Consider the following 21,128-nt stretch of genomic DNA (forward strand, 5'->3'; position numbering starts at 1 on the left):
GCAAAGACTAAGTGATTTGCTGAAAAGTGCCCGAAATGCGGGAGACTCGAAAAATGGGGAGAAAAAGATTGGGAAATGGTTGGTAATAGGTTGAAATAGGTTGATAAAAAACATGTCACTTAAAATTACTTTAATTTAATATTGCTTACTCAAAACCAATATTAAAAGTGCTTTAATCTAGTCTTTAATCCATCAACATTAACAGTGATAATAGAATTGTATCTAGCCTGACTTTTTGGAGTTAGATTTCCTATCAGAATCGGTGACGATTTTCCCCATCTGTCACTTGTAATTTATCCATTAGTTGGCCATATATCAGCATCAGAATGGCCTGTGGATGGACACCCACAAAGTCCAGTGGTTCCACATACATGCATCGCCCTCCGCTTCTTTCCACTTCCGCTGTGGAAACACGTGGGCCGCACCACCGAGCCAGTTAACCACTGAAACCACCCACATATTTTAGGCATAATAAGCTATATTGAATTCGATTTTAGATTTACCGCCTAATTGGTTCATTTTACATGATGGTGGCCAAGATGGTGGGTGTGTATAGTAGGTGGGCGTGGGTCGTTAGCTTCAGTTTAATCAGTTCGTTTACTGAATTTAGTGGGTTCAGTAGCACGTGCTGAGCTAGGCGTCATCTTCCGGTTGTCAGAGGCAGGAAGACAGAAAAAGAGAGGAGGAATAGGCTCCGCTAATGACTTCCCATTTTGGTGAACTTGTCAATTGACCATCGATGGGGGATTAATTAGCCTGTAAATGCCCAAAAAGACAGGAAATCATTTCCTTTTCCCGCTGTATGCACAGTGTTTCTATTTTCTCTCCATTTCACCGCTTCCTTTTTAATTTCGTTTTGACTCTTAGGTTTGCCGTCCCTTTTCACCAATTAGTTTACGACTTAGGATAGCAATCCTTATGCGCACTGATGCTTATCGATTGTTTTCCCTCTATATCATTGATTCAGCTTAAACTCGTATTTATTATTTTTATGGTTCGATACGCCAACTTATGTTATCCGTAGACATGGGTATACATACACACTTCTGGGTGTCTAAGCCCAGTTTTTTGGCTGACCAAGCATTTCTTTTCGTTGGCTAAAAAACAGGCTCGTGCCCAGAGCTTTGCAGCGGGAACTTGGGAATTTTGTGATTTGGGGGTCTATGTGCTTTGCAGCTGCTCCGACTGGACATGATGGGTGCCTAAGTTTTCTAACTGCTCGCTGACCGGTTTGTGTTTTTTTGTTTTGGTTTCTTTTTTTGAGTTGCTCCAAATTGAATCGTACTTTTTGGCATTAGAAGGGCGAGGGGCTTTCACTGGCCGATTGTTAATTACAGCCCTTGGGACGGCTTAATTGATAGATCCAACGCAGGAGGGGGCCGTGATTCATTCCAGGTGAACTCTGACTTCAAAACGAAAACAACAGCGAATATGAAGACAAAATGAAAACCACCGAAAAGGCCGCCAAAATGTGTGGAGATCGAAGAGAAACTCCAGACGGGTTTTCCAGTCTCGATCGGTCTGCTCCGGCCACCCAATCTCAAAAGCCTGTCCCAAGCTCGAGACCCACGTCTGCGACGACCAAGATTTTGCTGGTTTTGCAGTTTTGTGGCTGTGGCCGAGTACGAAACTGGTTTTTGGCCAGCATTTTGTGGCGCGACTTTTGGGCAGGCAATTCAGTTCTCTTGAGTTTTAGAGCCTTTGTCTAAGCACACACACAATCACACCTCAGATCTTGGCGGCAAGATGGCGTCGTCTTAACCGGTTTGGGCCTCTCTTTTGTTATACACACAGAGATTTTGTGGAGATAGCCCCTTCGCAGTCCCCAATCTGTGCTCTCTTCTCTGTTGGCCAAGTTAATAATGCTCGCCCGTTCTCTTTTGCAGGTCTTGTGGCACTTGGACGCCTTTCGGCGGTCGTTTCGCGGCCTAAATCAGCACGTATGCGGTGGCCAAGACTGCATATTTTGCGCTCTAAAGGTGAGTTCGAATTTACATCCAAGACACAAACCATTCGAAGATCGTAAGACATTGCTGAGCACAGTTTTAAAGTTAGCTAAACAAACTTTGATTTTATGTCTTTGTAAGTTATTATTAATATTACTACAATTTATAATTATTAATAAGAAACGCGCGATAAAAATTCTCAAAAATACTTAGTTTTCGTAGCGTACATCTAGACTCAAGCCAACTGATGAGCACGAGGTATTGCTGAAATATTATATTTAAAAAATAGATAGCCCAAGATATTTGAGGCTTTTATTTTAAAACCTCTTTATAGATTATAAAACTTGATGCAGGCTAACATAATTGTGTATCGGTATTCGAAGTTGACGGTCAAAATAAGTAAAGCATACTTTTGGGCCTAGCAATAGTTTTGTCTGGTGGCTGGCGCAACTAATTCATACAAACTTGCAACTCAGAGAAATTCTCTTCTGTAATTTTCGCTCGCAGCCAAATAAAGCAATTAAGCGCCAGGGTCAGGTCAATTTTCCCAGTCCCCGGTCTGGCTTTTCCACATTTTCCACCTCCGACTTCCGACTGTTCGGCTGCACCTTAATTGCCAACATGCAGTCTTGTCTGTCTTGGAAAAATCATCATTTATTCACACGCAGTCTAGGCCCTTTCGCATCTGTTCAGCTGCTCAAGTGCGTTTTGTTTTGTGATTTTCCCCAGGCTCTGTGCTCTGTGCTCAATGTTTTCCAGTCCTTACTTTCCCAGGGAATGGGGAAATCCTGGGAAAAAATGAAATCCTTAAGTCGGCAAGACAGGCCCGAAAATACTACATTCAAGGAGTCTAACTCTACCTGGCGGCCCGGTTCACACCCCCTCCACACAGCCTTGCGTGTCCAGGGGTGTTTAGATGGTGTTCGCGGATAAGTCCTGGGATCCTGTAGTCCCCCTAGGCCACTGGTCACGCCTTTCAGGACCTTTGCCGGACCCTCTAGCGTGACCGGCACTCAACGCCTCGTTTGTCCTGTTCTCACCTCGTAAAACCCCGAATTAAATTCGAGTCAAGTGCAATTATGCAAATGCCACTAGGATTCGCTTGGACTTTTGATATTATCAAAGCAATGAGAGCAAGCTGATTATATTCCGAAAATAGCTTTCCTTTCTAAACCTACTATAAAAATCAAATTTTTCGTTAATAGGTGTATAATAACAGCGTACACAGCATAATAAAAACCTCTTATTTGCACAACCGCCGCTCACATTTCATTTGAGATAAACCAAAATGCAGCTCTATAGCGACTGGCTTTTGATATTAAAAAGTGCATAATTACTCCAGAACGGGAAAACCACCAAGTCATCAAAAAGAAAAAAGGTCATGATAAACCAAACCGAAAAAGAAGTGGGGACTCGAGAGCCACGAGGAAAACTATAAAACAGTCACCCTCTCAGGCGGCTGGTGCAATATAGATATAGAAACCAGACCAGCGGATGATGAAGATCATTATTATTATCTCGGTGATCATTAGCCAGAAGAGCAGAATAGCTGAAAAGCAGAAAGGCAGAAAAGCAGAAAAGCAGAAGGCAGAAGAGGACCCAAACTCAAACATTGGCCCAAGCGAAAAGCCGGAGTAGCATCTTCCATCGTGCTAACCCCTGGGCAAGCGACAAACTCGTGACGTTCGGGAAAAACTCGAGCCGCCAACAAACAAAAGGCTAACGACTGTACGCGACTGTACTTTTCGGGCCAAGACGCTCTGGCTACCAAAAACAGGGTGCTCACTGTGCTCACAGTGGACCCTCTCTTGGCAGCGTTTTCCCCTTCGTTTTTTTTTTTGTTTTTTTCGCTCCTTAAACATTGATGACGACGAAGTGGAAAGTGTTGGTGCCTCTTCTCGGTTTGTTTTTGTTTGACTGTTTTGTTTTGACTGTTCTGCACCTCCATGCACCGCCGTGTAGTGCGAGTGTGCCCCAAACCCCCGAATTGGCCCTGGAAACCATGGCTGCCACTTGCCCACTTGTTTGCTGCCACATATTAAACGAGCGACGAGCAACGAGAAGGGTTGCCCCTTTTGCCTTTGCATTTTGCATTATTTATACGCGGCCCGGCTAAATTAATTTTTACTCCACCTTTCCCGCGGGAAGAAGACTATTTAATTATGAAAATCGTCGCGCTGAAGACGTTGGCCTTTTAGTGCTGGGAAACTCCCACGATTGCGATCGCATTTTGACCGTTCCCCACGCTGATTGTTTCACATAAGAGGGCTAAGAACCCGTCGAGGAGGCCGGCAACTTCTTGATGAAAAATCGTCTCGACAGTTTTCTCGGCACTGCCATGCTGCCATGCTTCAATGCACAATTCTCATTAAGGGCCCAGACTTTTCATTTCCAGACTTGCATTTCCAGAAATCCACACATAACCAAAGGACAAAGTCATTAGCGTGAACCCACGAACCAGAAGACAATGTCCTCTTTACCAGGAAAACGCTCTACTCAGATCCATCCAATGGATGCGTCCCATGCCGCAGATACTTGATCGTGTGCCAGTTGCATGGGCTTCCACTTATCGCCAAGCTTTGTTTGCCCTCCAAATAAACAAACCTATATATGCATACTCCAGATTTGGATTTTCGGGTACTCTACAATCTGGATGGCGATGGCATCTAAAGCAAGTGCAAACAGTCTTTTGGGTTTTTTTATTTTTATGTTCATTGTTTGTTCAGAGCCACCATAAAAAGGAAATCCAAATTACCATGAACAAAGCCAGAGTTGGGGGTGTATTATGTACTATAAAGTGCTTGTAGTGTGTATATGAGAAGGTGCTAATCGGAGATGCAGAGACAAATCCATTTCCATCTTCGCCATATCTCAATCAGAGTGATTCACTCTTCAGCCACGATCAAAAAACCCATGTACGCTGCCGATCTTTACCTTTAATTTTGTTAAGCTTTATTTCGTTTCTTGTTTCTTGTTACTTTTTGTTTTTTGTTTTATTATGTCTTCAATTTATTCGATCGACGTGCGATACGAAGGTTTCGTATTCGTACACAAAATACGATAACTTTTTATTTACCGCCTTGACAAGGAAATGCAGTCAAACGGCAACAGAAAATCCATCAATTATTGAATAGTTTCTTAGTTTTTGTTTGATATTTTAGCCAATTTCGCTTTGACATATTAGAGAAAGAACCCTCAGCGTGTCAATCCATCAAAATGGCCAGTGATTTGTTTTTGGGCTCTCTGGTTCCTATACTGCCCAAATTGGTCAAAACGTTTCGACCAAGTTGATTGATCAGTTCTGCGTGCGGGGAAAAATAATAAAGGGGAACGACATTTTAGTCAGTGATCATCCATTATTTACCCCTATATTTCATCTAAAATGTATGTTTTTGGGCAATGGCCTAACCCTTATTATAAGTGGGACTTGCTATTTTACATAGTTTTGTGGTGCTTGTGTGCATCTGTTATGCAAGTGTGCATCTGGGTTTTGAGTGCAGCTTACTTTTGACCCAATCAATCAACCGACGTTACACATTGGTAGTCTGGCCATGAGTCACCGTTTGACTCCAGTTGCGAAGCCCCAACTCTCGCTTCTTTTGAGTCATGGACTCGTTGGCGGCTGGATGGATGGTCCTAAACTTTTGAACCCAGAGAAGAAAGAGGCCTTTTGTTTACTCCTCGCTTGCTTTTTGTTTGTTTCGGGGAGCATCTCTGCGGCACGATAACTTATCTTACACTCACCTACAACAGACATGAATAGTACTATTTGGGCTGCGAGGCTTATGGCCGATCGAATTTATTAAGGCTTTCCATGGAATCGCTGGGTTTTCATTTTTATTTTTGGGTTTCGTAGGGTTTGCGCATGCGCACGCGTTTCGCTGGCATTCCCGTTTTGCAGAATGACTCATAAAACCCAGGATCTGCAATCCGCGCACCCAAGACAACCATGGCCACAGACTCCAAGACTGCTCTTGGGTCTACCGTATTCTTGGGGTTCTGGTCTATTATCTAAGCTGCAAGATGATGCGCACTTTTCTATGTACCGCTGCCAGCATTTGTCATTTGAAGTGAAGGCATACAGGGTGCTTCGGCTAATGGAAATCTGAGAATCGAGTCGCAGAGCGGAGAATCTCGAGAGAAGAAAGAGAGAGAGAGAGAGAGAGAGGGAGCGAGAGAGACGCTGTTTACCTGCTCGGGCCAGACATTTACCTGTTTGGCCTACTACAAGACAAACTCCCCCGTTTTCGAGTTCGGATTCGGATTCGGTTTGGGTTTGGGTTTGGGTATGGGTATGAGTATGGGTATGGGTTCGGGTTTTGGTCAGGGTTTACTCAGGTGAGTTCGCTGTTGATATAACTGAAGTTCTTGTTCCCCTGGAAAACCAGTTTCTCCAGAGAGCCAGCACAGTATCTCCGCTCTGGGCTGAGCGCCTCTCTCTCTCTCTTGTCGGATGGCCAAAAGCCAAGCGGCCAAACGAGTTTCAGTTGCTATACAAATTTCCCAGTCGGCGGACGTGTTTTCATCGGCAGTCGGTCGCCTTACTCCATCCACAAGCCACATCCAGAATCGAATCTCAGTGGAAATCAAAGTGAAGAATTGCGCGCGCGGCAAAAAAATATCGCTGGTTCCTAACGAGTTCAAATAAAACTGACTCTTTTTTTTTTGGTGCCTGGTGCCTGCAAAAGTTTACTCAACAAACAACAAATACCAGCAAAAAGCCCCAGAGTTGGGCAAAGATCGAGATAAATCACTGGATTACTTTTATAAACACAAAACAGAATATGCTTGCGTAAGTGAAAAACTTAAACAAAGCTCAAACAGAACTCAAGTTTTTGGCCAGTTTATTTGTGTGTTGATTATTTGAAGTGAAACAATGGAGTTTGGGATCACAGCTAGGTGTTGCTCAAACGGAATTACCTGTTTCTGATCCGTTGGTTATTGATTCTTTGATATTCGACGAGCATGTGGGTCCGGTCCGCGTTTAAAATCATAGCGGTCCAAATGGCTTAAGACCGCCAGCCGCCAGCCGCCAACTGCCAACTTGTTTTTTCCTCACCTTTTGTGAAGATCTTTTGGTATGTAAATGCCTGGCAGCCCGCAGCCTTCGTGGAAACCTGCTACGAACAGGTACAGTGGGCACTCGCCTAATGCATTTATGCTGCTTATTAAAGATTAATCTGTGCGCCGCACGCAGGCTCTTTTTATACACATATCGTCGTACGTACATGTATCATTTTCTCAAGACCCCTCGGTTTCCCTTGGGAAAGTCCAGCGAAACACGCGATCTTCAAGTGCGATTTTTCTTATATCCAAGAGGGGAGTGTTTTAGCTCAAGTTTCAATTTGCATGGACTCTCCACTCCATGCCACTCCACTCCACTCCCACAATTGAAATGCAGGCCGTCAACCCGAGGTTGGGCTCCTACTTCTTTTGGCCCAAGCCATATGTCACCAGCCCAGCCATCATCATCATTATCATGGCCATCAGAATGCCGCGTCTCATTCTTCTTGGACTCCTCTGCCCCAGTCGCATATTAAGCGGCAGATTTGTGTATTTATGGGTAATTCTTGGACCTCCGACGCCTGTCTAGCATATGTAAACATGGAGCCAGTGGAACACAACTGCTTCGAAGTCGCCTCACGTGCGGAAGTCACTGCTACAGGTTGTGGCTGCCACACTCCCCCCTCACCTTGAATATCTCTTGGATTTGAATATGAAAACGTTTTCAAAAATGCTGCTTGTATTTTCCAAAGCAAAGCATTGCAAGTGTTATTAATGGAATGGCAGTACATAAGCATACTGAATATTCTGCAGCCGAGGACAAGGCATTCGAATATTTCTTGCCATGTATCTCAGCTTTTTCTAAGGCTCATTGATCTGCCTGCCACCGCTGATTTCGCTGCTGGATTCTCGGCTTGCGGCATCTGCAGCATGGGTTGCATGCTGCTGGTGGCAGGTTGCTAGTTGCAGGTTGCTGGTGTTGCTGGTGTTGCACGTGTGGTGTTCCCACATTTGGCCAGATAGCCCAGGTAGAGTTGCTCTTTGTCTCAATCTGGCTGGGAAAAAGGTCAGTTCTGGCTCTTTGTTGCCGCTGTAATTGCGGAAGCAGAACTATTCAGCTAAAGCAAGCGTTTTGGCCCCCGCTTGTGGCTTAACAATTAAAGACCATAAATCATCAGGTTTGCAAAAAGAAAAATAATCACAAAGCCAGCCAGCAAAAAGCAAAAACAACAGCAGCGAGCAGCAATAATAAGAAGTAATAACAATAAATGAAAACATTTAGCTGCAGGCCAGTTTGTGTTGCTAACTCGTTTTGCATTCGACAACAGCTGCCACATGTATCTGTATATGTATCTCTAACTCTGGTGTGTATCTGCGAGCTACGTTTAGAGGTGTGCAAAGCCAAAGTCCCAAAGCCCGAAGCCCAAAGCCCCGATCTATAAATAGTGTCGGTTGGGGTCTCAATCTCAAGGACTGCCACTTCGGTTTCCCCGCCAAGTGTCGCCTCATCGAATCTCGAATCTCAAATCTCGAGACTTGAGCGAAACTCGTGTTTCATGACATGATCCACAAAATGGAGGGCAAGATATGAGGCTTGCAATGCACTATTGAAAATAACATGAGGTTTTTTTTGGGGAAAGCAAGAGGCATTTGTAGCGAATCTAATTTCATTTGTTGCCCAAATCACTCGTATAATATCATTTTAATTCTTAGACGTAACTTGATTCCATTAATGCGGTTAGCGCCACTGTACAAACCATTGTCATTTTGTTGAAGACCCAAGTACTTCCATTCAGGGCGCTGATCGCATTTCAAGATAATTCCCTTGTGGCTCTGCAGTTGCGCGCTTTGCGCAAATCGTTGGTCAATTGCCGGCTAATTACATGGCCTAAATGATTCGCCAACTTCCACGTATGTGTGGCAACAAGTGTGGTCCAGTGGCCCAAAGGCGGGAATTAAAGAGCGTGACGTTTGATTTTGTGCCCGGACTAATTAGCATGCAACTGTTTTGTCCAATGAATGGCCGGCCAATTAAACAGCAACAATTGCGCGGGGCGGGAACCCCTTCCGCTGCACTTTACCTGGAAAACGTCAAGTATAAAAGTGCCACTCGCACTGGAAGTCAGCGAGTTTCCCTGTCCGAACTTCCGCTCGCCAACGGCGGCTTTTCCGCTTATTAAACATTTTTGGAGTTTCGGTGCAGATCGCTGGCCATAAAATCCAGAATTGTCACCCAGTTGTTGTTGCTGCGTGTGGCACTAAAAACCATTAACAGGGAGTAGTTAATGGCTCTAAAAAGGGGCTTTAGCCATTCTGCGTACGTTTTTCGGGGAAGATAACAAGGTTTTCTTTTTTGGGGATTTTACCTAAGAATGCAATGTTGATTGTGGGTTCACCTGGGTCTCTTCCTAACTTTGTTAATACTTATGGGTTGTGTTCTGTATGTATTTTGGTGTGTTTGAACTTGAGCTGTCACTCATGCGAAGTGCAAACTGATGAACTCATAACTCAAACTTCTTTCCCCGAACTTTTCGTCCCTTTCTCGATCTCGATCTCGTTCGAAACCAAACAGTTGACAAGTGTTAATTATGCCGATTCCACTCCCAAGTATTTCGTGCGCAAAACATTTCTTATTTGCATATTTATTTATTGGATTAATATACATGCGGCAAAAATCTATTTTCCACTAAATTCTATTTAAACGCGACATTTGGTTACCATATAAGTATACAAATTGCCCTTTTGACATCTTTAAAATTAAAATACGTACGTGCTCCAAACAGTAATTTTAGCCAGAAAATTGTGCTCTGTGCATATCAGCTTGCATTTTATAATTTTAGGCCGACTCATTGTTCGTGTCGGGTTGTCGTTGCTTTGGCCAAACAATTGTAATTGACAGCAGAAAAGGCAAAAGGCGTTTACAGATCTCAGCCATATGTCGCATATGGCGTCATTCTGGGACCCCAAACCCCTCCGTTGCCTGGCAACTCCATTAACTTGGACCTGCGGCTCCAGGTCTCGGGTTCCATCGAGTGGCACTTCATTTCCAAGGCGTCAGCGGTTGTCAGGCGGCAACATTAGACCGCTCCGCCGCTTTACCGCTCGGCGCTTACCGCTCACCGCTTACCACTGCACATGCAATTTGCTGTTTTTGCTTTGCCGCCCAGCAGTTTTGAGAAACCGCTGACTGACTTTTCTGGGCCTGGAGAACATTGTCTCGATGGCTCGGAGTATGGACCGGTTTGTGTGACTGGCGAAACTTTCGATTGGCCGCAAATGAGGTCGAGAGCGGGCCAAAAGCGAAAGTCAAGTCCAGTCGAGTTCGAGTTGCGCTGTTAAGGCTTAGGGTGTGCCAAATGATGGCTAAAAACCTGTCGCAGCTGTTATCGTATCGACCCAGGCGATACGCCAAGAAGTGCTGGTCTCGTACCTTTAATTGCCTCGAATCGCTATTAAACTTCCTCTTTAATTGCTGGGGGTTGCAGATTGCGAATTGCCGATTTTTTGGGGGCTGACTCTGCGCTTTGGTTCGCACTTCCGCTGCCTGACTTCCCCTTTATTGTTTGTTTTGTTATTTTTTTTGTTTGCTTCGCGCTGACTAGAGTAAAAGGCAGTTAACACCCCGCCTGGCCAAAACTTGAGAACTGTATAAGCAGGCAAAGGGAGAGAGGTGACAGCTAAGCAATTCTGTAAAACCATTTCCACAGTGCCATGTTGTGACTCTGATTACCGGACAAGCACGAGATGATCAAGTTCCGCTACAAGAGGAAGGAACCCACCAATGTGGTGGGCGTGGCAGCCCCAACTGCAGGAGCAGCAGCATTGGGATCAGGATCAGGAGCACCCACTGCCCCGGGCACAGCCCCAACATCGCCTGCTTCCGTTCCCGTTGCCGTTCCCGTTCAAGCCCACCATCCCCAGCTGGGGCACCTGATCAGCAACAACGGAGGCACCCTGCCGCGGAGTAGTCCCCGCAAATTAATCCTGGATGGCGGCGACAAGTCGGCCACCTTGACCCGCCAGCAGACGAAGCAGAAGTCGGTCAGTGCGCTGGCCAAAGTGGCCAGCAGCGTGGAATTGGCCGTAATGGGCTATAATAACACGGCCAATGGCAACAGCAGTGGCCATATCAGCAGCGCGGGAAATTCGGAGAGGGATCGGTGCATCAATGCGGTTATCGTAAGTCTAGGGAATATGAGAATTATATACAGAATTAAAGCGAACCAAAGTATTTGCATCTTTAGTTTACTATTTTAGATATTTGTAAATCACATGGGAATCAGCTGATTACCACAGTAATTTAAGAAATACCTTGCAATTTGACAGCTTACACGTAAACACCGATAGCTTAGTAAAGCTTTATGCAGATAGAAGAAATAACTCAGCATTGTCTCTCGAAATATTCTTAGCTGTAGTCACTGTTCTGGGTTGAAGTCTTCTAACAATTCGTTTTCTCCCCGCAACAGGAACTCTTCCAGCAACTGCAGACCAGTTCCGAGCCCGCCCTGTGCCCGGAGCCACTGCGTCGGGCTTTGGCCAGTGGTCCTTTGGCAGGACGCCGCTTTCCACTCGGCTGCTTGGGCGATGCCGCCGAATGCTTCGAGCTGCTGCTCCACCGCGTCCACTCGCACATCTCGCCGGACGACGGCGACTCCTGCGAATCCTCCGCCTGCATCGCCCACCGAAGATTCGCCATGCGCGTCATCGAGCAGAGTGTCTGCAAGTGCGGTGCCAACTCGGAGCAGCTGCCCTTCACCCAGGTAGGCAATGGATCCAACCTGGTTGGATGCGTGAATGAGTAACGTGATTAATCCGCTTCCATATGCATCATTACATTGGGCAATATCGTACTTTAAGCAGATTTTAATCGGGGGATTTTAATCGAATGGAAGTTTTTGAAGTTTTCAATGCGCACTGTATTATGGCACACAGTTTTTGCAAGTGTAGTCAACCCGTTTGTCTGTTTCTCCGACTGAAGCCATGAACCGCAGATACAATCGCTGGTGGCGTGGGTTCCACCGGTTTGCATCCGAGCACCTGCAACATTCGATGTTGCACTTGCCGAGTCTTGAGTGTGATGAATGTCTCGACTGTCCGCCACTTGTCTCATTGTCCGAGCACAGTTACTGGCGCGATGCCTACCGATCTGGGCGGAGTAAACGGGTTGTGGGACAAGCTGCTCGGACCAGTTGGTCCCTTAAAAGGGGCCGTAGATGTATAATCGATGGCTAATGCGTATTTATCTCGGGGTGACGTCAGCACGTGATAGAAGAGTGGCAGTGGGCGTAGCACTTCCGTCTTGACCATATTCCGCCGTTAACTAATTGACTTGTGCTCTCCGATCTCCGATCTCCAATCTCCCGCAGATGGTGCACTACGTCTCTGCCTCGGCGCTGACCTCCCAGAAAAGTCTGGCCCTGCAGTCCCATCAGCAACTGAGTTTTGGCCAACTTCTAAGGGCCGCCGGCAACATGGGCGACATACGCGATTGTCCGGTAAGTAGTCAAACTAACTATTAGCCACACTGCCAGTCGAAACTCATTGGGTAACTCTCTTTAATCACCAAACAGAACACCTGCGGCGCCAAGATTGGGATTTGTAGGGCGCTGCTCAACCGACCGGAAGTGGTATCCATTGGCATCGTTTGGGACTCTGAGCGACCGGCGGCGGATCAGGTTCATGCCGTTCTCAAGGCGGTGGGCACCAGCCTGCGCCTGGGTGACGTTTTCCACCAGGTCAGCGAGCCACGCTGGGCCCAGCAGACCCAGCACGAGCTGGTGGGCATCGTGTCCTACTACGGCAAGCACTACACCACCTTCTTCTTTCACACAAAGCTCAAGGTGTGGGTCTACTTCGATGATGCGAACGTGAAGGAGGTGGGCCCCAGTTGGGAGGGCGTGGTGGACAAGTGCAGCCGGGGAAGATATCAGCCGCTCCTGCTGCTGTACGCGGTGCCCCAGCAGCCTTCGGTTGCCAACGGTGCCGCTGTCAATCACGTGGATCTGGCCATGCCGGCGCCTGCTCCATCCGGTGCTGGCCCAGTGATTCGCCGGGCAGTAACGCCCAGTCCGGAGAAACCCAGCTTGGGCAACACACGGAGGGCCATCACTCCGACTCCGCTGCGGACACCGCCCAACGACTACCAGAACCTGAGTGTGATTCAAAAGAATATCTTCCCGAGCAACCTGGCAATGGGCACGGATGAAACGGACGCCTACATCAGCCGCAAGACGGTAGAACACGTGCTGAGTGCCCAGTACCAGAATTTGAGCGTCATCCAGGACAAGATTGGCGGCGGCAGTGGAGTCGGTGTCGGTGTCGGCGTCGGCGTCGGCCAACAGAATGTGGACAAGGATGGCGGCTTTCTGAGTCGAAAGCCCATCGAGGCGGTGCTGAGTGCCCAGCTGGCGAGGAGGCAGCACCTGCAACTGCAGCGCAGCCACAGTGCGGAGTCGAGCTCGGGCCACGCCTCCTCCAACGGTAGTTCGCCGCCCAGCGATGGACTCACCATGCCGGAGCACCTGAACCAGCCACGTCGTCGCGACTCCGGCAATTGGTCAGGCGATCGGAACAGCGCCAGTTCCGCCAGTTCTACGACGCTGGACAATCCCTACCTGTACATGGTGGCCAAGAGGGGAGTGGCGGCGGTGCCCCAGAGTCCCACGCGACATGGCCTGCCATATGACCCGGGCTACGACTCGTTCTCGCTAAGCTCCACGGACTCGTATCCGCCGAAGCATGCGCTAAATCCCCAGCTGGCCAAGATCCCTGAGGCAGCCATGGGCGTCGTTCCCAACGGAGGAGCAGTGCCCCACGGACACGGCAACGGACAGCTGGCCCTGTCTGGGGACTGCGAGAAGCTGTGCCACGAGGCAGACCAGTTGCTGGAGAAGTCCCGACTGGTGGAGGAGTCGCATGATCTGGAAACAGCCCTGGTGCTCTGCAATGCGGCCGCTGGGCGGGCACGGGCTGCCATGGATGCGCCGTACAGCAATCCGCACACGATGACCTTTGCCCGGATGAAGCACAATACGTGCGTGATGCGGGCCCGCAGTCTGCACCGGCGGATTCTGGTGGAGAAGGGGGCCGAAACGGAGGCTATGCCCGAACTGAAGCACATGCGCGAAGGAAGCACAAGTAGTGTGAAGCACGTGCGGCAGAATAGCAAGGATCGCACGTTAGAGAAGGAGCAGCAGCAGCAGCAGCTGCAGTTCCAGCAGATGCAGCAGATCCAGCAGATACAGCAGATCCAGCAGATACAGCAGATCCACCAGATCCAGCAGCAGATCCCAGCCAGCATCGAGATATATGCCACGCTTCCGAAGCGCAAGAGTCCACTGAAGGCTTTGGCCTCTGCCTCCGCGTGCGATGACAACGCCATTGAGTACGAGCAGGAGAAGCAGCTGGCCACCAGTCCGGGAAAACCGGAGCGGGAGAGTCGCTCGCTGTTCGGACGCAAGGACAAGGACAAGGAAAAGGAGAAGCGGAGCCGCAGCGAGGATCGCAACAAGCTCACACGTGAGTTCTCGCTCACCGAAACGCTTCTCGTGAATGCCAAGGACACGCTGAAGAAGCATAAGGAGGACAAGGACGAGAAGAAGGAGAAGGACAAGAGCGGTAAGAAGCAGCACAAAATCAGACGCAAGCTGCTGATGGGCGGGCTCATTCGCCGCAAGAATCGCTCCATGCCGGATCTCACCGAGGCGGTGGACGACGTTACGGCCAATGCCGGCGCCACCCACCATCCACATTATCCCGCGCAGGGCGTGACTACGGCGGGCACCCTCTTGGGCAGCTCCGTAGACGACAGTGCTGTGGGCTTGGGCAAACACGGCCACGGCATGAGCGGCTACATCTCCGAGGGACACTTCGACTACTCGGGGTCCGGGTCGGGCTCGAATTCCGGAGCCGGCAGCAATCCCAATCCGAATCTGGAGAGGAGCAAGCTGATGCGCAAGAGCTTCCACGGCAGCGGCAGGCAGTTGACCATGGTACCGAAGGTGGCGCCGCCGCCGCCCATGCGGACCAGTTCCACTTTGACCCCACAGCAACAACAACAGCAGCAGCAGCAGCAGCAGCAGCAATTCCACCACGAGGCCAACTTGTCCAACCTGTCGGCCATGAGTTCGAACACCTCGATCAGCGAGGACTCCTGCCAGACGATAATCACCACCTGCGCGCAGGTTCACTCGGAGCAGAGTCCTCTGAAAGATCTGCAAATGCTGGTCGGTCAGGACGAGCTGCCACTGCCGCCGCCAATGGAACTGCCCCCGTACCCGAGTCCACCGCACTCCTCCTGCCACTCGCGGCAGGCTAGCGAGGATTTCCCGCCACCACCACCGCCGGAACTGGACCTGGAGCCACTCAACCAGCAACTAAGCCAGCTGCAGGCTCTGGAGGCAGCCAGTAAGCAGCAGCGCCAGCAACTCGAGTCCCTCGAGGGCACCACCAGCATTTTGGCCCAGCTGCAGCAGCGCCAGCATCTTCTCAAGCTGAGAAAGGAGCAGGCCAATCACCCGGGCGCAGCCACCACGGATGCCACCTGGCTGAAGGAGCTGCAGGCGAAACAGGCCAACGATTTGAGAGCCATGCAACGCAAGCTGGAGGCCTCGTCGCCATCGAGTGTCAGGGACTTGACCCATCGCTTCGAGCAGACATCCATTCGATCCTACGCCTCGCAGGAGCTTTTGTCCCAGCCGGGACAGACGCAGCAGATGGGGCAGCTGCGCACCCAGATGAACGGGCTGCCAAACGGCAATACAAAATTGGACGTGGATGAGGTGGACGCTATGCCGCCGGCGAGAAACTCCCTGCCCGCCGCACTGGCCGCCCACCAAATGCTGCCCAAGCCCAAGTACGAAATGACCCAATCGCAGATTGCAGAGGAGATTCGCGAGGTGGAGTTGCTGAACACGATGGTGCAGCAGACATTGAATCAGAACGGAGCTACCGCACTGCCTAAGCGCGTAAAGAAAAAGAGCGTCTCCTTCTGCGACCAGGTGATCCTGGTTGCCACAGCCGGAAACGAGGAGGACGATGACTTCATACCCAATCCCATACTGGAGCGCGTCCTGCGAACTGCCCAGCATCCCAACGAGAAAGTCACCGCTCAAATGATCCAGCAGCAGCAGCAGAACATGATGCGATTGCAAACGGAAGCGCAGCCGCGGCAGCAGCAGCTGCAGCAGCTGCAACAGCAGCAGCAGCAGCAACAACCATCACCCATGTTGGGCAGACCGGCGGGAGCCACAGCAGATATGCAGCGGTATGTGCAGAGGATGCAGCAGCAACAGCAGCAGCAGCAACAACAGCAGCAGCAACAACAGCAGCAGCAGCAACAGCAACAGCAGCAACAGGAGTTGTACCGCCAGCAGCAGCAACATCGCACTAGTATGAGTGGCATAGCCAGCCAGCAGCACTTGCAGCAGTTGGATGCACAGTACACCACTATGCCGCGTCCCTTGCATCATTCACAGCTGGGTAGCTACTCTGTGCATTTGCAGAAGCACCAGCAGCTGCAGCAGCAGCAGCAGCAGCAACAGCAGCAGCAGGCTCCGCAGCAACTCAGCTTGGGCTACTTCAGCAATGGCAGTATAGCGACTTCAGAGCAAGTGCCGTTGCCTTCGCCCTACCAGCGGGTGCCGCTGCCACATGGTTACCAGCCTGCTGCAGCAGGACCCTACTACCCGCTGCCCAATGCCCAGCAGCACCTGCAGCAGCAACAGCTGATGGCCAAGCCCGCGCAGAAGAAGGTGAGCTTTGAGCCAGGAACCAAGGGCGAGGCCGATTGCTTGCCCCCACCACCGCCGCCGCCGCAAAAGAACGGGTTGCCCGAGGCCGGAGCTGCGGCACTGGGACACCCTGGAGCAGCAGCCGGAGCTACTGTTGCGGGCGGCACCTCATCGGCCGGCATCACCGCCATTCCCACCCGCGTCTACAACAATGCCATTGTGAAGGCTTCTGCCAAAGCCGTTGAGTGCAACTTGTGCCGCAAGCGGCATGTGATCGCACCGGCGGTGTATTGCACCAACTGCGAGTACTACCTGCAGATGCTGAACCAGCGCAGATGATGATGATTCCAACATCGACCATCTCTAGTGCAACTTTCTAGCCGTACATGGAACCCGTTAATCTCAAGCAATACATTGCTGCCACGTCGCCAATAAGGATCCGCCAAGGATGTACATACATAGCATGGTTACAAATACGTAGGTATAAGGATACAAGGTGGTGCCAGCAGTCAGTCAGGACTCAAGGATCAGGCGGAATGCGGAAACGGAGGGGAAGCACAGTCCTTCTATGGTTCTACATGAGAAGTTCCCGCTGTGACACACAACCCACCCACAATGCCACCACCACCCATCACCACCCACATCACGCCAAATGTCCCCAAGCACACGCACACAAGCATATTGTACACGCCCACTCATACCTACACATATACTTGCCCAGGCATTGTGCTAATTCTTAGCGAGTACGAGTAAAATCCAACCGCTACATCGTTTACAAGCTGCACAGTGCCAGCCGTCGCCCCATTGGACATCGATCGCTTGACTAACTCCACATAGTGAAACACCCAAAGCCTGGCCAGCCGTCCGCCTTCATAAGCCACATAAGTGTATTTTGTTTCGACAACGAATTTTACTTACCTATTTTACCTAAGCTAACGCTAACTAAATACGATTTATTTCTCTACGTGAGACGCCAGCAGTTTGAAACTTGATCGCTGAGCTTCCTTGTGCGTGCTGTTGTCCAACGACACTCGCATTACCATTTTTTTTACATATTTTTTTTGTATCATTTTTTGTTTTACTCTAATCAGTTTAGGCATTTATTTTTTTATTGACGTACTTAATTATGTTAAGAATATTTTTTGTGTCTTGCATTTAAACGATTCTGTGTATTTATAGTGTTAAAATTACTTTTACAGATTACATCGATTTATTAAGATCTATTTTTGTATAACATTTTTAAAAGATACTTCTCTTTGCAGCATATGAGCAACGAAAAAAGAGATGTCGAGCATCCACAAATAATATTTTTAAATAAATACATACAAACAAAATCATAAAGTCTTTTGGTTTTGGTTTTTGAGTTTAAGTTACCAGGCGATCAGGAATTCCAGAAGGTAACCAACGACCAATTGGTTACTTGGTTTTCAGTAGAAACCTGCTACTGAGTATGATCGCCTGGTGCCAAAAATCGAAAAAATTCACAAATTTGCTATAAAAATGTGCATAATTGTGAGATTTTTCGGTTTAAATTACCAGGCAAACAGGAATTCCAGAAGGTGACCAACGATCAATTGGTTACTTGGTTTTCAGTAGAAGCCTGCTACTTAGTATGATCGCCTGGTGCCAAAAATCGAAAAAATTCACAAATTTGCTATAAAAATGTGCATAATTGTGAGATTTTTCGGTTTAAATTACCAGGCAAACAGGAATTCCAGAAGGTGACCAACGATCAATTGGTTACTTGGTTTTCAGTAGAAACCTGCTACTGAGTATGATCGCCTGGTGCAAAAAATCGAAAAAATTCACAAATTTGCTAGAAAAATGTGCATAATTGTGAGATTTTTCGGTTTAAATTACCAGGCAAACAGGAATTCCAGAAGGTGACCGACCAACGATCAATTGGTTACTTGGTTTTCAGTAGAAGCCTGCTACTGAGTATGATCGCCTGGTGCCAAAAATCGAAAAAATTCACAAATTTGCTATAAAAATGTGCATAATTGTGAGACTTTTCGGTTTAAATTACCAGGCAAACAGGAATTCCAGAAGGTGACCAACGATCAATTGGTTACTTGGTTTTCAGTAGAAGCCTGCTACTTAGTATGATCGCCTGGTGCCAAAAATCGAAAAAATTCACAAATTTGCTAGAAAAATGTGCATAATTGTGAGATTTTTCGGTTTGAATTACCAGGCAAACAGGAATTCCAGAAGGTGACCAACGATCAATTGGTTACTTGGTTTTCAGTAGAAACCTGCTACTGAGTATGATCGCCTGGTGCCAAAAATCGAAAAAATTCACAAATTTGCTATAAAAATGTGCATAATTGTGAGATTTTTCGCCTTAAATTACCAGGCGAACAGGAATTCCAGAAGGTGACCAACGATCAATTGGTTACTTGGTTTTCAGTAGAAACCTGCTACTGAGTATGATCGCCTGGTGCCAAAAATCGAAAAAATTCACAAATTTGCTATAAAAATGTGCATAATTGTGAGACTTTTCGGTTTAAATTACCAGGCAAACAGGAATTCCAGAAGGTGACCAACGATCAATTGGTTACTTGGTTTTCAGTAGAAGCCTGCTACTTAGTATGATCGCCTGGTGCCAAAAATCGAAAAAATTCACAAATTTGCTAGAAAAATGTGCATAATTGTGAGATTTTTCGGTTTAAATTACCAGGCAAACAGGAATTCCAGAAGGTGACCAACGATCAATTGGTTACTTGGTTTTCAGTAGAAACCTGCTACTGAGTATGATCGCCTGGTGCCAAAAATCGAAAAAATTCACAAATTTGCTATAAAAATGTGCATAATTGTGAGACTTTTCGGTTTAAATTACCAGGCAAACAGGAATTCCAGAAGGTGACCAACGATCAATTGGTTACTTGGTTTTCAGTAGAAGCCTGCTACTTAGTATGATCGCCTGGTGCCAAAAATCGAAAAAATTCACAAATTTGCTAGAAAAATGTGCATAATTGTGAGATTTTTCGGTTTAAATTACCAGGCAAACAGGAATTCCAGAAGGTGACCAACGATCAATTGGTTACTTGGTTTTCAGTAGAAACCTGCTACTGAGTATGATCGCCTGGTGCCAAAAATCGAAAAAATTCACAAATTTGCTATAAAAATGTGCATAATTGTGAGATTTTTCGGTTTAAATTACCAGGCAAACAGGAATTCCAGAAGGTGACCAACGATCAATTGGTTACTTGGTTTTCAGTAGAAGCCTGCTACTTAGTATGATCGCCTGGTGCCAAAAATCGAAAAAATTCACAAATTTGCTATAAAAATGTGCATAATTGTGAGATTTTTCGGTTTAAATTACCAGGCGAACAGGAATTCCAGAAGGTGACCAACGATCAATTGGTTACTTGGTTTTCAGTAGAAACGTGCTACTGAGTATGATCGCCTGGTGCCAAAAATCGAAAAAATTCACAAATTTGCTATAAAAATGTGCATAATTGTGAGATTTTTCGGTTTCAATTACCAGGCAAACAGGAATTCCAGAAGGTGACCAACGATCAATTGGTTACTTGGTTTTCAGTAGAAACGTGCTACTGAGTATGATCGCCTGGTGCCAAAAATCGAAAAAATTCACAAATTTGCTATAAAAATGTGCATAATTGTGAGATTTTTCGGTTTAAATTACCAGGCAAACAGGAATTCCAGAAGGTGACCAACGATCAATTGGTTACTTGCTTTTCAGTAGAAACCTGCTACTGAGTATGATCGCCTGGTGCCAAAAATCGAAAAAATTCACAAATTTGCTATAAAAATGTGCATAATTGTGAGATTTTTCGGTTTAAATTACCAGGCAAACAGGAATTCCAGAAGGTGACCAACGATCAATTGGTTACTTGGTTTTCAGTAGAAACCTGCTACTGAGTATGATCGCCTGGTGCCAAAAATCGAAAAAATTCACAAATTTGCTATAAAAATGTGCATAATTGTGAGATTTTTCGGTTTAAATTACCGGGCGAACAGGAATTCCAGAAGGTGACCAACGATCAATTGGTTACTTGGTTTTCAGTAGAAACGTGCTACTGAGTATGATCGCCTGGTGCCAAAAATCGAAAAAATTCACAAATTTGCTATAAAAATGTGCATAATTGTGAGATTTTTCGGTTTCAATTACCAGGCAAACAGGAATTCCAGAAGGTGACCAACGATCAATTGGTTACTTGGTTTTCAGTAGAAACCTGCTACTGAGTATGATCGCCTGGTGCCAAAAATCGAAAAAATTCACAAATTTGCTATAAAAATGTGCATAATTGTGAGATTTTTCGCCTTAAATTACCAGGCGAACAGGAATTCCAGAAGGTGACCAACGATCAATTGGTTACTTGGTTTTCAGTAGAAACCTGCTACTGGGTATGATCGCCTGGTGCCAAAAATCGAAAAAAATCACAAATTTTGCCATAAAAACGCGGGATTTGTAGACAAAATTGTG

The 21,128-nt window shown here is 47.4% G+C and overlaps 1 protein-coding gene across 3 annotated transcripts in view; it reads left to right on the forward strand.

Moving 5' to 3' along the window:
* The window catches only part of LOC6550909, a 46,104-nt gene extending 28,099 nt beyond the window's left edge, over positions 1-18,005 (forward strand). For 2 of the 3 annotated variants that reach the window (XM_015155490.2, XM_001976788.3), the window contains 4 exons: positions 1,887-1,979; positions 11,417-11,710; positions 12,317-12,445; positions 12,521-18,005. In XM_015155490.2, coding sequence (XP_015010976.1) covers positions 1,887-1,979; positions 11,417-11,710; positions 12,317-12,445; positions 12,521-17,020 — 5,016 coding nt within the window. In that variant the 3' untranslated portion in view covers positions 17,021-18,005. Of the gene's footprint in view, positions 1-1,886; positions 1,980-6,397; positions 6,739-10,657; positions 11,130-11,416; positions 11,711-12,316; positions 12,446-12,520 lie in introns of those variants that run through there. The other variant, XM_015155489.2, reaches the window with a different exon arrangement.
* Positions 18,006-21,128: the final 3,123 nt, after the last annotated feature.

Source organism: Drosophila erecta, unplaced genomic scaffold (assembly GCF_003286155.1).
Source record: "Drosophila erecta strain 14021-0224.00,06,07 unplaced genomic scaffold, DereRS2 tig00000126-arrow-pilon, whole genome shotgun sequence".
Lineage (NCBI taxonomy): Eukaryota > Metazoa > Arthropoda > Insecta > Diptera > Drosophilidae > Drosophila > Drosophila erecta.